At 33.4% G+C, this 16,815-nt stretch overlaps 1 protein-coding gene across 4 annotated transcripts in view; it reads left to right on the top strand.

The window, feature by feature from the left end:
* The window catches only part of LOC105248960 (arfGAP with SH3 domain, ANK repeat and PH domain-containing protein), a 40,415-nt gene extending 32,770 nt beyond the window's left edge, over nucleotides 1-7,645 (top strand). Inside the window, exons 5-17 of one of the 4 annotated variants that reach the window (XM_011254069.3) lie at nucleotides 287-372; nucleotides 564-720; nucleotides 1,027-1,291; nucleotides 1,381-1,608; nucleotides 2,054-2,276; nucleotides 2,385-2,565; nucleotides 2,837-3,112; nucleotides 3,281-3,400; nucleotides 3,504-3,714; nucleotides 4,148-4,282; nucleotides 4,526-4,689; nucleotides 6,011-6,079; nucleotides 7,342-7,645. In XM_011254069.3, the coding sequence (XP_011252371.1) occupies nucleotides 287-372; nucleotides 564-720; nucleotides 1,027-1,291; nucleotides 1,381-1,608; nucleotides 2,054-2,276; nucleotides 2,385-2,565; nucleotides 2,837-3,112; nucleotides 3,281-3,400; nucleotides 3,504-3,714; nucleotides 4,148-4,282; nucleotides 4,526-4,689; nucleotides 6,011-6,079; nucleotides 7,342-7,557 (2,331 nt within the window). In that variant the 3' untranslated portion in view covers nucleotides 7,558-7,645. Of the gene's footprint in view, nucleotides 1-286; nucleotides 373-563; nucleotides 721-1,026; nucleotides 1,292-1,380; nucleotides 1,609-2,053; nucleotides 2,277-2,384; nucleotides 2,566-2,836; nucleotides 3,113-3,280; nucleotides 3,401-3,503; nucleotides 3,715-4,147; nucleotides 4,439-4,525; nucleotides 4,690-6,010; nucleotides 6,080-7,341 lie in introns of all 4 variants that reach the window. The other 3 variants (XM_011254067.3, XM_025410216.1, XM_011254068.3) reach the window with 3 other exon arrangements.
* Nucleotides 7,646-16,815: the final 9,170 nt, after the last annotated feature.

The following is a 16,815-nucleotide window of genomic DNA, read 5'->3' as shown; positions in this document are numbered from 1 at the left end:
AAATTATACAAGATAAAAATAGTAAATTTTTAGAAAACTAAATAATTAAATATAAAAACAATTACATAAAAGGTATTATAATTGAAAATCTGATTAACAGAATATTCAATGCTGAAATTTATTCTTCGTAAAATGGATGGAGTTCGATCAAGTTGTGCTTATGAAGATTAAAGAAATGATGAGAGATAGTTTGCAGATTGCTTTTAAGATAAAAGTGTATTTGAGGAACGAGCGAGAAGATAGAGTTGCCAAACTGTGTCAATCATTACTTTCTGTTTGCTTGCAGTATCTGATCAAAGTGAATGAGATCAAAACAAAGAAGGGTATCGAGTTGTTACAACATCTAGTCGAATATTATCACGCGCAAACGAAGTGAGTGTAATGCAGTTAATCCATTGATCTATGTATTAATCTCGATTATAATATTAAATTCATTCTGAATTATTATCATAAAAAATATTTATCTATCTCTAAATCTTAATTTTTGAAATATAAGATATTGAAGAATGATCAAAGCCATTAATTTAGTTCTCTGGCGAGATTTAATCTGTTCGGGATTTTAGTTATTTTCAGGATGGTTTGAAGACTATTGAACACTTCGGCTCGTACGTAGCCGATCTCAGCGTGAAGCTGCAAAAAATCAGACAGACGCAGGATGAAGAAAGGAGACGACTAACGGAACTTAGGAGTCTTCTTAGGAGTTCTGGATGTGACAAGGAGGTAACATTGCCGATAACCAAGTCTCTTTCTAACATCAATTCGTCACGGAAAGCGCGATTGTAGAAGTAGACTTAATAGCCTTTAATTGGTACCATGACTTCTTCACTTTCATCGGAACAATAACGTTCTTTTTTAAGCATTATCGTATGTTTCAATCTGTTTAATATCAAATTACATGCTAAAACACTTTGCTAATATTTTTAAATAAAACACTTTATCATCTCTAAAAAATTTTATGAATTATTTATTTTAAATTTCTGTATATCGTATGTAGATCTTAAACAACATTTATGATGTATTTCACAGTTAAACGCGAACGCAAACGTTGGTTACTCGCTGCATCAGCTGCAAGGTGACAAGCAACACGGTGTCACGCGGTCCGGCCACCTGCTGAAGAAGAGCGAGGGCAAAATGAGGCGAGTCTGGCAGAAGAGGCGGTGCGCTGTGCAAGCGGAGGGATACCTCGATATCTGTCACGCGGATGAGAACAAACCGCCCACCAGGGTGAATCTATTGACCTGTCAGATCAAATTGGTGCCGGACGACAAACGAGGCTTCGATCTCATCAGTTGTAAGTATTACGCTTGATGCTCAAGCGACTCCGTCGATTCCTCACAATACGACGGACGCCGCGTAATACTGTCATTGTTTCGATTTCAGACAATAGGACGTACCACTTTCAAGCGGAGGACGAGGCGGACCAGCGCGCATGGATGTCAGTCCTAGTGAATTGCAAGGAACGTGCCCTACTGCGGGCGTTCGATGCGAGCGGCAAGGCGGAGGCCGGCAGTGGCAATCCTAGCCTCGTAGAACTGCAGCAGGCAGTCATACGATGCGTTATGCGATTACCCGGAAACGATCAGTGCTGCGATTGCTCCTCGCAGAACGGTAAACTTTGAATGTCGTAGATTGTTAGCGGCTGGCCTTTCTCTAACGCGTGCCAAGTCCGCTCCGTTATACTCGGCGCGTGACTAAAGCGCCTTTTTCCATCAAATTGACGTATTAGAAAACTGAGAATTAATTTAGCTTTTTTGAGAGATAATTTATCTCTCCGATTATGTATAAATCACACTTCTATGATAAGAATTTTTTATTGGAATCATTAGGTAGTCGCTGTCTTTAATTTCAAAGTATGACATCTTCATCAGACACTAAAATTAAGACTTTTTCATCGAAAGAATGTTTTTGTCATCGGATGACACGAACGTTCTCCGGTTCGCTGGCCGTAGGAACATTGTCGCGGATGTTTCCGCATAACAAAGCGGCAACTTTGCTAGCGCTCCAGTTCTCGCGGATGCGTTTTGTTGTCGAATGACAATTGTCTCCTTTTCAGATGCTACGTGGCTGTCGACGAACTTCGGCATAATAGTGTGCATAGAGTGCAGCGGCATCCACCGAGACTTGGGCGTGCACATATCGCGAATACAATCCTTGACGTTGGATAACGTCGGTACCGCTCAACTGTTGCTCGCTCGACACATGACCAATCAGGCATTTAACGAAGTGATGGAAGCGACGTTACGTCACAATCTCAAACCGTCACCGACGTCGACGATGTGAGTAAACTTATTAAAGTTTTTGATGATGCGTACTCGTATCCATTAATTACTCGACATTTCTCAAATTTCCGTTTTATTCGGTATTTATTTTTTTGTTTTTTTTAGGGAAGAGCGATACGAATTTATACGCGCCAAATATGTGGACAAGAGATATGTGATGAATACATGCGCGGATGAGCGCGATTTGCTTTCCGATTTAGAGCATGCTGTTAATAATCGTGATCTACAACAACTTTTACAAGTTTACGCCGAAAACGTAGATCTTGCTGCGCCGTTGCCAACATCGGTGAGAACACTATTGACATTTTTTATAGGACTATATCCGAATGGATGATTAAGAGAAACAACTTTCATGGTTGCAGAAATAAATAATAGCGATAGAACGTGTTCTAATCTCTTAATAATTAATTTCTCTTGTAATTATAATATATAATTTACGTCGAGATAATTTTTCTTTAGATTTAGAAAATAATTCATCTGATCCTAGAAAAAAAAATTAAATAAAATCATTTTGTTTTCCACAAAATTCTATAAAAATCTATATTTATTTTGATTAGGACGTAGGCGAAACGGCGTTACACTTGGCTATTCTGCGCGAGATGGGCAGTAGTTTGCACATTGTGGACTTCCTAGTGCAAAACATGCCTAGTGGCGGCATCGATAGAGCAACTATCGATGGCGAAACGGCGTTACATCTTTCTGCGCGGCATGATAGAGCGGAAGCAATGAAACTACTTCTACGAGCTGGTGCGGATCCTTCACATCGGAATAAACAGGACAAAACTCCGTTGGATATTGCCCAGGAAATGGGACACCATACCTGCAAAGAATTGGTAATTTAATAATTTTAACGAAATAAATACTTTTCAATTTACTTTTGCTTAACATTTTGATATATATTTTTTTCCACTTGTTTTGTAATAATCATTAATTAAAATACGCTTAAAACAATTGCTGATGATTCCTTTGAAGAATCGAAAAAATTAACGCATTACTTTCAGCTCAGTCATGCTCTCCAGAGGCAGAAGACATTATTTGACAATGTAAACATTGACTGGAATCTTTCTCATGATGAGGGTTCCACGGATTTTTCTGATGACGAAACGATAATAGAGGACAGAGTAAGTGCATTAATCTAAAACAGACTAAATCACTATATTGATTTTATAATTCACATACATATCTATCATTATATATTGACAATTGCAAATGTTTCTCTTGCAGAACGGATGCTTAACGCCTGAAAAGAAATCACGTAGCAGACCACCGTCTTACGCCGGGGGTGGTGGTACCGGATCGGGTGATTCCCCAGTAACATTGCGCAGTCGGAGTAGCACCTGCGATAGTTTACAAAGCGGATCTTCTCCGAGTGCCTCGACGAATCGCCAACAAATGCCTCCGCCGCCGCCACCACAAGCGAGAAAGCCTGTAGCTGGTAAGCTAACATATTCTTAATCTTAATATTTCATATATTACATAATAAATCTATTAAATGCACTATGATTTAAAATAATTAACGAATAAAGTTGCATTCAGCAAAAGTAATAACAATAGTTGATCACTCAGGAGCATTGAATGTCCTGCTTATCTTTAAATCCAGCAAATTTTGACACATTGACTGTATAATATATTATATATTATAATAATGAATATATACACATTCAATGTGTTAAAATATAATATATGAATATATTAATATATAATAATATAATATAATATATATCATATATTAATATTTTATATTAACAAAACAACTAAGAACAGTGTTTCTTTTGCCGAACGCATTTATAATAATTATAGTAGCCTTGTAATTAACTTTAAATTTCTTTTCGTATTGCTAATATTTTGATGCCAATATTTTCACGTAGTCCCCACACCCATGGCGCCGGACATTTCACTGAACATCCACGGCTCGCTGAAGAAGCGGGTAGCGCCACCTCCACCGCCATCCACCGGAAATGCTGCTACCGCAAGCGGTGTTGTACTACCGTCGTCGCACTATGGTACGCTACCTACGTTGGCTACGTCGACGCACAGTCGTACGACCAGCGAGCCGATTTTAGCCGGCCACACTTTACACACTCTACCGCATACGTTGAACACACTAAATAGCCAACATCATAAGAGATCACCGAGTGGCGACTCGTCAACCGGACACGGTACATTCGATAGATAAATCTCACAGGCGAAGCTTGCTGATATTCTAATTACTATATTGATGTGTATCTGTCTCTTTCTGTGAATAGGTATGGATAAAATGAACAGCTCGACGCTGCAGAGACCGCGAAATCCACCGCCTCCAGCACCATCCGGCGTCACGTCCAGACTCAGCAATGGACGTAGCAGTGAATCTCTGAGCTCCATGTGTTCGGATCATGGTCTGGGCAATCCTATTCCGCCACCGCGAAAGGTAAGTTGCACTTAAATTGTCTCAATAGGAATTTCGCGATTTTGAAAAAATTGGGGAAAATATTGATTTTATATACGAGATAGGTACCTTTCTTTTTTACTAAATGTAAGCATTTTCTTCTGAATTTGATACGTACGTCTTAGTTCATTGGCGATTTGAAAGCTAACAAAATACTAAATGAAAATTTATTTAGGATTTTGACAAGATTTATCTACATCGTTCTAAAGGAGAAGTTGAGCGAGTGTTTTGTATATTGATCTCTGAGATTGTAGCTGCTTCAGCAAATGCACAAGATACCATTAATAATTCAATATATCTCGATGAAAAAAATTATAAGGTTCTTTAGCAAATATATCCTAACAAATGCAAAATATTAATAGATATCATTTTATGAAAAGATATATTCTTAAATATTCTTGAATATGATAAAAGTTGAGCGAATGTAACGTTTTGAAAAAAACTATTTCTAATATGTAAAGCTCTCGCTCATATATGATTTTTTCACTTCTCTAATTTATCTTCGAATGAGGTTGCCAGTGGTACTATTATACATTAAAATTCATGTTACATCTATATATTTTCTAACAAGTGTTTGATATCAACATTATACAACTATCGCACTATTTCACACCTTACCTGTTTGCACACATACCGGATGGCCGTTTAATCGAAGTTTATACTAATGCAGTAGGGGAAGGTATAACTAACAGGTTGTTTTCCTCCGTAGTGTAGTTTTCTCTCGTGCAGGCTTGAGTATTTCGCATATTGTAGTATTAACCATACGTCATATACATCGACCCTTATTCATACTCATCTCGTTCATATTTACAATACCATATATAATTGATCCTCGTTTATATTAATTGTGAACATAAAATAATTGAAAAATTTATCTAATGTATAATAACTAGAAAAATTATCATTTCATTATTCCAATCATTTCACTCATTGTCACTTCATATCAAATCATATATAAATAATCACTGCTAATTCACTAATAAAAGTATTGCGAGAAATAACGTCCCAAAGATACTAATATTTTTAACAGTGGATTAATTTTTACGACAAGCATTACGTGTCAAAATCAAGTTCGTTTTAAATTTAATATTTCTCGAGATAAAATCGATGAGTAAATTATTAAGAGAAGAATTTGCAGAATATCGAGCAATTTATTGCAAATGAAATAAAATTCGCTGTGATACAATTTGAAATGAATACATGGTCAGATGTAAAATATCTACCTACGGTGTATGGATATCAGAATGCATGAATTTCAAAATCAGTGTGCTTTATGGTTTGTCATTAACCATTGTTGGTACAGCGAAGGGACCGATCCAGGCTAGAGAGCTACGCCGAAGAGCCTTCATCTTTGCTCCTAAATTTGAATCTGGTAAACATCAGTCATCCCACATTACCCAGCATGTTACACTTGAAATTACCTTTTAAAAATGTAATCTCTGCGAAAAATGCAATCGTATCACATCGATACTTAGCAATAATTAATGATAAAATCTGAATTATAAGAGTTTTATGCTCTCTCTCTCTCTCTCTCTGTCAATAATACTTTCAAGTGTAACACTGTTTTGCATGATCAATCGTTCGTATCATTATTTGTATAATGTCGAAATTTCGGATGTGATATTTCCGCGTTATAATCATTTCGACCTTGCTGCAGTTGAAGTATAAAGATATTTCTTATCGGTTAAGATACTACTCGATTATAACAATATCTTTCTTCCGCAAGAACTATAAATAACTCTGTATGCATACTCTGTATGGTCTTCTGACCGCTGATAATAATATGAAATGCGTTGCATTGTGTGCAACTAACATCTATTTTTCTCGACCGATTATCAAATCCTATCTAATTCGTTAATCTCTCGTGTGACTTTCTTAATAAAAATTGTATTCTTTTCATGACTTTTATGTAGCTAAACTACTTTCATATATCTAGGAAATACGAAAATGTAAAATATATAACTGTAAATATTGATTTTCGCATGGATTTCCCCGAATGAATTTATGTTTGGCAACACTTTAATGCATCTGTTATACTACTTCCTCCAAATCGTGATATATCCCCTTTAAAACTCTCTTATCGTAATAAGCTATTCGAATATTAAACATCGTATAACTAGCATGATGTTAATGTTTATATTGGAAATTCTAGAATTCTTATATACGTGTATATAAAAAAATCATGTATGTATTAAAAATGTCAGAAACGTATATCACACACACAAAATTATACTCTATTAAAAGTTTTTCATATTTATATTAAAATAAAATTATATTTATTTATTATAATCTGGTTTATAACATTGGTTAATTTCGCGCGACTAATTTATTACATCTTTTCATTTGAAAAAATGTAAATAATTAGAAAGTAAATTTTATGAATAAAAATAATTATTAACGAATTAATGAATTTTAATCGACGCCGATGAAAGTAACTTTACGGCGTTTCACGAATTTATAATAACTTTCCTAGAATTTCCAATGTTTTTCTGAAGAATAAATATTCTTGCGCGCTTGTCGTCCTATGACAAAGATACAAGCAACAAAAAGTGCTTGCTTCTGCGAGATGACTGAAACGCGCACGTTAATTGTGACACTTGCCCGATTCTCATTCCACGATTTTTTCTCGTGTAGCCAACATCGTCCACCTTGACCGGTCTTCGACGCTGTCGAGCCCTGTACGATTGCGTGGCCGACAACGAGGATGAGCTGTCATTTCGTGAGGGTGAGATCATCATCGTGACGAACGAGCAGACCGACGATGATAATTGGATGGAGGGCGCGTTGGAACGAGCACCAGAACGACGGGGAATGTTTCCGATCAGCTTCGTGCACATGTTGCAGGATTAACATTCGGTAAGCCTCAACTCGTTAACGAGTGTCACGAGCACTGCCAGTTCGATGAGTGTCGCCAGTCTTGGCCGAAGAAGCTGGCTAAGGAAGCCGAGGGAATGAATCAACATGATGCGTTCAAGCAATCATCCATCGTCTCTTCAGAACTCGACTGTCATAAACGTTCAGAGAAATGAACGTTAGGCATTGACGAACACCGTTACTAAATAAAGAGTTTAATCTGTATTTTAACTCTCGTTCCCGTTGCGTCTCGTAGAGAAACTGATATCCTTAAAAAAGAAGTCAAAGTGCATCAGTTGCGAGTAATAAAAGGGTGAAATTTTACACCGGATAATAAATACTTAAGAAAATTTTGAACAAAATTAGTAATAATATAGATCTTTTTGTTTTTAAACACATACGAAGTAAGCTTCTAATTCTAGCTAATTCTTACTTTTTATTATTCTATAAAGAAAAAATGATTTAATAGCAATAATAAAATTTGATTTTATTTTAATATCTATAATTAAATAGTAAAATTTATGTACATTGGAATCTATTTTTACTAATTAATTTATACTAGTGTTGTATACATTTGCATAATTATTTGCAAATTTGAGTTTCATTATCACCCAAAGGTTACATACCTTGTTGACGATTTCTTGAACATTTAAGAACATTCTAAAATTTTTCTCTGTTACATATAAAATTATTTCTATTCATACAATAGCGTTCTCTTACAGTAGTCTATGATTTTTTAAGTCGATCAAATATTAAGTAGTAAATTTTAATTTTTGTTTTTGTCATGATCGACATATACATGTGACATATATATGTGATCTATATTTTGTTCTAAGAAAATTACGAAATAAATATTAATTTTCTTCGATTTAAACAAAGTTAATAGATACCTTGAAGAATTTACACTGACAATGAGCCATAATCAATACGTAGTACATCGTAAATTGTACTAACTATGACTGCGAAAAAAATGATGTTTAGTCGAGTATTAGTGTCTTACGCTGGATGACAATCATATCGAGACCTTTAAAGGCACGTGAATATTACAGTCGATAATGGATACTCGGGAATATCTTGTCATCCAGACAGATATGATTACACAACGGGGTTTACCTTTCCTCGAATTGTAATCTCTTCTCTCGTTTTCTTTGAAACATAAGATTAAAAAAAAAGCTAATTGTACAAACGCCGCAATGTCGACATTCACTGTTTCCAATGTTTGTCGAAGAATGTTGTATCTAAAGAGTTTATACGTAGAAATCATGTGGTATTCGTCTACTCATATTATATATGATATTCAAGATATATAATCTATAGTTAGAAATCCGGCTAACAAAGTATGACGTTGGAAGTGATATAATAACATGTCGCGCATTGCAGCGGCCTGGTGTTGAAATCAAGGTGTTGAAATCAAGTTAAATTAAAGATAGAGTAAAGATGATACTGATTGTAATACTGCGCGACGCTAATATGTGATATATAATATTTCAAAGAATGAATTATTGACACTATGCATTGAAACGAATGAAATCATGCGTACGAACAACATTTTCCGTAACAAGATAAAATAGATTTGTCCGATTCAACGTATGTACAAGACGCTTCTAAAAAAAGAGAGCACAAACAAGTATCTATCGATAGAGAAAAACTTTAATAATAAATATATAACAATAAATAATTATATGTAGAACGCTAAAGAAATATATAAAGACTCGAATCTGCAGATTAGAAAATTAAGCTTTCATCACATGTCTGAAAAATCCTATATAATACATTCTCGCGATACTGAATGCTAAGAAAGGAAAGAGATGCACAGTTCACAGTTTCGGTGTCTTAATGTTCTGTCTATCGATCTGGCGAACACTTCTTTTTTTCATACTGCCAATAATGAATCGATTTAACATAAGGATAAATGAAACTATCGTGGTATAGAATATTGTATTTAATCTCCCTACATTTAGCGCTAAATCCTGATTCTCCAAATCTGAGATATCCAATCAAATGATGAGACAAATAAATCTCAGAATCAAACGACCAGATCTGACGTTAAATGTAAGGTACAAATACGAAATCGTAGTCTTTATAGCAGGGTGATTAAAATTAGCGTAAAAAAAGAAAAGGAAGATAAAGGAGCGAATTTTACGATCGTCAAGCACGATATATGTTACATACCGATATTGCATGAGACATAGTATTATTAGCATATTCGATTTTACATCGTTATAAACGAGTGTATATTTTTTTTGTAATGCCATACTACATGTTAGTCGATCTTCAAATAGAATAAGGTGTTCGAAACTGGTTATTAGCCGCCAAGCGTGCTACAAAAATTATGGGAACGTGTAACATGACGCGAACAGACGGAAAATCTTCACGTCGCGTTACATTATTATTAATATTCTATTTGAATATACGAGACCAAAGAGGATATTGCAAAAAAAGGAGAAAGTCGCGTTGAAAATGGAATGTTTGCAGAGCCTTTTTATAATATTTTGGTAAAGATTCTCAATCATTTTTCGAATGACATGGAGAAGATTGTAGCAAACGCGATACTTTCTATTAATAATGTGATTATTTATTACTACTGTCGATGAAATGGTTCCGCAAATAATCATGATTCAATAACATTAGTCTGATCGACGGGGATCGGCGTGTGTACCTCGTGTATTTATTATACGAATCGCGTATCGATGCTTGTGGGCACAGCACGAATAATTTCTTTCCTTACGATTTATATTATAAGGCTTTGTACATATATAGACGAACGAAAGTAGAATATATACTGCTGTAACGCTATTAACTGTGACATTAATTTCTTAAGTATAATCGATTGATTTAAGCGTGTTAGGGTCGCGTAATATCCCTAACTCTTTCATTTAAAATATGGCTACAAAAAATTTCTGAACAGCAAAGAATATATCATCTCACGATTTTATTCCAATAAAGTTGAAAAAGGAGTATTTCTATGAATCGTATTACTTAAATGTAGATTCAGATATACATTTTTTTCGAAGAGCTAAATGTTCACGTTTTATTTTTCCGAATGCGCTTTATCATTGTCGTGATAAAAAAATTATTAATCATTTTTATAGATATTCTTTCGTAATTCACAGTTTTCATAAAACACAGGGAAAATGAAAAAGGCTACAAGTGCCATTATTTAAAAACAGTGTTTTTCACTTAAACTTACTTTTACAAAGAAAATGCTCCGCTTAAAAAAAACATTATTTATTAATAATTTTTATTAATAAATAATATTATTTATTAATAATTTTTATTAATAAAATTCTAAACATAATATAAATGATACAGACAATATTACAGAATTTTCCATTCGAATCATCAAGTTGGGAATCGCAATTTGCAATAAAAAAATTTTTTCACGAGGGCATTCTTCGAGTTTTCCATTTTTTATTAATTAACTTTTTTCGGCAGCACCTATATAAATAAATAACATAAACACCAATATAAAATGTCGAATGCAAGTTTGCGTGTTACCACATTTAGACAAAATAAGATTGTTCTTCAGTTTAATAAAGATCTTTGTAGATATCTTAAATACAATTAAGGATTTTAGAGGAACAGAAAGTATAAAATTATGGCTGGATGCAATTTTGTTTTTAAGTCAAAGCGATAAAATATATAAGCTCGTCGGACGGACGATACGTAGTAGTATTATATTGAAGTTGTATCTTATATATATAAATATATAACTTCTCTCTCGGTATGTAGTATCTGTAATAAAAGAAAAAAACGTTATCTACTTAATATTAGATTAACAGTCTTTCTCACCAAACTCCACGTTATCTTGGAATTCATCGACTTCTTCACACAAGCGCATCAACATAGTATCCATTTATCTTCGGAATAAAATAAAACGCGTGTCGTCGATCTATGTAAATATGTGTATAGATAAAAGTAGAATTTCATGTATGTGTGTGTATGCTGGATGACGAGAGGAAACGTAATAAATTGATGTTTATATTATACGAACACATATATTATATAGACACATTATATATATATTGAATTACGATCTAGACTTAAGAAATATGTGGATACTATTTAAATAATTGTATGATTCTCAACTGTATGATGCGATCGAGATCCTTTGCATTTCAAACTTAAGAATAATCGTTAGATAGATTGTAAGTATTTATTATTATTTTCTAGCCACTTTCTCTCGTATATTAAACGGGACGCGTGAATGTATAGTGAAAATGAAAGAGATTCTTCGAATATTTGATACGAACGACAGCAAAATGCGTTGCTTGAACCAATGATTGCATCACTGTGATTAATTAAATTCTTTATCTCTGTTTAGCTCTGTCTATAGCCAGAGTTATTATCCGAAAAGAGATATTTATGAGATATTTTGTAATCTACGTCAGCGCTTTTTAGCTAATTAATTTTCAACCAACGAAATGAAAATTCGAGAGAAACAAAGGATTAGCGAGACTTTCAGAGGTTTCTGTTATTCTGTGTCTATTTTATATAGAACCATGTGAACTAGAGCTTGACTGATAGTGAGAATCACGAAGAGAGTTTAATTTATCAAAGTGTTGATGCATTCTATCCTAAAGAGAGGAAATCATAATGATTACAAAGAAATACGAACTCAAGAATCTCCTCTTTATCAGAGGATGCAGCAGTTTTGTACTCGTATCTGATATTTTAACAATCTTGTATCGATATTGCGTATAAAAGAAAATGCATATTAATATATTAAATCCCTGCGTATATATACGTAGCCATTCCGTTAGAGATGATGTGAGAAAGGAAGGGAAAACGATGACGATACAAGTCGATCGAACAAAATCATACGATTCTAGATATTCGGCGAACGCGTGTTGTGTCGCCGGAACAGGTCTAAATATTTATATATTACACGGAACGATAACATTGTATCGACGTTTACTATTATCTTTCACCGTTAAAACTGTGCACAACGTCTTCGAATGGGACGCGATTTCAAAAAATGTAACAAAAGAAGAAAATAAATGCTGTTTAGAGAATTACAAAATCAATATCACGCTCTTTTAATTTTATAAAATATTGTTTCCTCAAAGACACTATTATCTTAATACGCGATAAGAAAGTCCAAGGATAAAAGATATTTAGAACACAACTAAAAATACAAGTGAAAATCACATAATGGGACGTAATTACACAAGAAGTAATCAAATATTTGTTTTAAATAGATATAACTGAAATCGATCAAGTGGTATTGTATTCAATAACAGAACATTTCTTTTCATATTTTTTGGATTAAATCCTATTGTATCCTAATGTAAAAATTAAATATGTTAAAAAATGTATATATTTAGAGAAAAAAAATCGATCGTTTTTAAAATATTAACATGATTTCTCTACAACTATTTCTCTATAAATGAAAAATAAAAATGTTTTAGATCACTTTCCATTCATACTCCACTCATACATGCAATTAATATACACAGATACATCAATATTAATTGCAGTACACAATGCATGCGTATGAAAAATCTTTTATTGAAAAATGTTTTTTCTCGCTACAACGTCAGTGTACCCTCGTCTATTCAACTTTTTTTTTTATAACAGTACAAAAATTGCATTTTTACAAGTTGCCCAGCTTACTTATATGACTAAGGTATCCCAGGGGTTAGCAATCATTTCTGATGAAAATTCGAAGGATCTTATTACTTATCTAATATTATCCGGAGAAGCTGCGGCAAAACGTGTGAACACTAGTGTTACCCGGCGAGGGGTGCGAATCACTTCCCGCGCGTACAAGAAAAGAAAAAGCGTCTGGCGCGTCGCGCTTTCTCTTAATAAAGCAAATCAGTCGCTACAACACTATAACACGCCCGGTTTTATTTTACCGCACCGGATCTAATTTATCATTTGCTATCGTATGGACATCTTCAGCCGGAAACTTGCATCGTCTCGTACTCGAAATTTCAATCGAGGAAAATCATTCTTCAAGAACTACTACTACAATTAATCGCGCAATTCTCTAATGTGCAAGTATCCGGCCAAAGGACATCCCGCGAACTTTTGCCCTATATATATTTACTTTTCATCTATCCTAAACCGAGGTCGACGAGCGGATAACAGAACACGACAAACGTGGAACATTTTATCGCCATCCAAACTTTAAGAAGGGTGGCCAGAGAAACTCGATATGGATGTAACGAGTCAAACGAATAAAATGTGCACACGTATATGTGCAGATGCAATGCGAACTGGAAAATCGCAAAGAATTGAGTATAAGTGCTTTCAAGTATTTACACGTTAATAGAATTATACATTTATATCGTATTATAATATGCAAAGCGAAGTATTTATCAATATAGTCGATTATATAAGTGGAAAAATTATGAATAATCTTTTTGCGATTTTTTCTTTTTCTCTTTTTTACAGAATCCACGACTTCAGCAATTTTTACCTATTTTTACGACTGTAATTTGCTATTAACATATATTAACATTTGTTTTATTAAGAGAAATACTTTCTTCATGTTTACTTAATCGCAGTGTTCATTTGAATACATCGCTCCTTGTGATTTTCCAATTTGCGATTAAAATCATTTCATTTCGAATGAAAATTTGCTTATCCGTTCGTTATCACTCGTTCATGCGCATCGCGCCTTCGAAAGCTACGAAACAATCGCCGCCGATAGTTAATTTTGAGCAAGACAGGTGTCCAGCGATCCTGACAACGATTGTGTGTGTGTAAATACTAAGTACACATGTTATACTATGCCGCGTTAATTTACCACAAATAACAATGATGATAGATTAATGATCAATTGGCAAAAAATTAACATAACGGCGGCTCTGATCCTCGGCAGGATCATTTTTCTTTTTTGCTTTTTTCCTTTATCACTATGCACTTACAATTTCGCGGATAAAATCTCTTTGCATCCTCTTTATTATTACAATTCAGGTCCTGCCTTTATCAGTTGGAGATTAGATGCTGCGCTTCGATTATAGATGAAATATAAGTAGTAATTCTACGTTGAATGAAATTCCTGATGTCGCTTAGGAGCAGTCTTTGAGCTTTTTCTTTACATTTTCGCTCGGATCGCTTTATTTATTGCGTGTATGTAACCGTGTCGACGTATGTATATATATATATATATGTGTGTGTATATGTTTTATCGTGTCTCTATGTGATACCTGGCAATGTGTGTGTACGTAGATTTATTAATGTATAATTAATTAACTATAACTGGTAGAGAAATTAAAAACGTATTATTTGACTAGCTTTTGATCATTTCTCTCTTGGAATTCGTAGAGTTTCGCGATACATATCATATAGATATATGTATACATGTATATAAATATAACTGATCAGATATAGAGTTTTGGTGCTGCTGCTATTGCCGCTGATCAAGAATAAAAATATATCGCGAGTGTGAAACGAAATAATGATTAAGTATAGGTATTCGTCTTGTGTGTACGTACGGTTATTACTATAAATTACAATTCTTAGCAGGATAACCCTGGATTCGAGAAATCATCGCGCGGTCTCTTATATGTATTACCTTCTAGCAGAATATAATTATTGTTATAATAATCACTATAATATATACTAATTAACTAATTTTATGTTTTAAATTCATGTTTTATATTCACTCTTTTCTTTTGAATCACTTACGCTCTTTCTTTTGAATCACTTACGCTCTTTCTTTCTTCCCTTCGTTCGCTCGTTTAATGCTTAATTATTTTGACAAGTGTTTCCATCTTCGCAGTCTTCCAATTATTCTATTCACGCGCGCACGAAATCCATTCAAACGGAAGGATAGTGAAGCATTCAGGATTCTAAACCGACGGATCGCGGCGCGTGAATTATTCAGTCTTTCATAATTTTTCTTACTTCACATAATATCGCATAATAATCAGTTATTACTCACTACAACATTACACAATTTAATAAATTTAATTCTTTTTGCTTGCACGAAAAAATATTATGCTATATTACTCGCGACGCTACTTCAACATGCTACATAGATTAAATATGATGTATGCTTAGAATTTAAAGCCACAGATTTCGATGTCGCGCCACGGTCTATAGCGTCAGTCTGACCCTTCCCCCTCCCCCAAATTTCGCCACTATTTTATAATATCAAATTTCTACATTTCTTATATACGCTCATCCTCTCCATGTAAGGCCCTTAATATCCATTATTGTATATTTACTTTTTATAATAGCTTATCATTTCGTAAAAACAAAAAAAAAATGAGATGAATCCATCAATCAAAATAAAGTCACGAGATCTGTGCGCAAACTACGAAGCATACACGCCGTCATACGTGCTTTCCGATATAGTTGAGATTAAGTTTTAAAAGTATGCGCGGATTAACTTATGACAGAGTGTCAATTTTTTAAGCATGCTTGTTTTCTAGACAGAGTACAGTAATAGTAAGAGCGATAGATAAAACGGTAGCGATGTAAGATTGATAATAATGATGATAGTATGTAATAGGAATAGAGTAGTAATAGTGTGCTAATAATAATAGTAATAGGAGCAATAGTAGCGCTAGTAGTATAGTGTGATAGTGATGTTAATATATAATGATAATAAAAATATAATATTACCACAATAATATATAGTAATATAATACTAAAAATAATTAAAATCAGTCGAATTATTAAAATGAATTATATTACGCTACTACAAAATTCTCTAGTGCTTAAAATCAGATGAATTCCATTTTGAAAAATGGATAACATGAAAAATAATATTGCAAAACATTGCATGGTGATGTAATATCATTTTTTCATTCTGTTTGTCTTTGTCTCTCTTGTATTTTAAATCGTGTAAAATACAAGAAAGAAAGAGAAGAATAAAAAAAATGATACTACATTTCCGTATAATGTTCTGTAACATTATTTCTCATTTGAGAAAAAGAACTTGTTTGATTATAAACGCCAGAAGACGTAGTAACATAATGTAACTAATTTTCAATAAACTTATTAATCTTACTTCTTTTTCATTTTACATTATTATTATTATTATTATCATATTAATATTATATTTTCACTATAATGATGATAGAGATATTATATTTCTATTATAGTTATAATGATGTTGAATATTGGTAATCATAACAGTAAAAACTTTATTGTAGTGAGATTATATTTATATCGTGAACGTACTGATGTTGGATAATATTAGTAATGATAATAGTAAAAATATAACATTAACATAATAATAATAATAATAGTAATATAATATTAAAAAGAAGTAAAATTAATTTAATTATGGAA

The sequence above is a fragment of the Camponotus floridanus genome, unplaced genomic scaffold (assembly GCF_003227725.1).
Source record: "Camponotus floridanus strain SB8 unplaced genomic scaffold, Cflo_v7.5 scaffold30, whole genome shotgun sequence".
NCBI lineage: Eukaryota > Metazoa > Arthropoda > Insecta > Hymenoptera > Formicidae > Camponotus > Camponotus floridanus.
The sequence above is the reverse complement of the archived record's forward strand: the minus strand, read 5'-3'. Positions and strand labels throughout refer to the sequence as shown.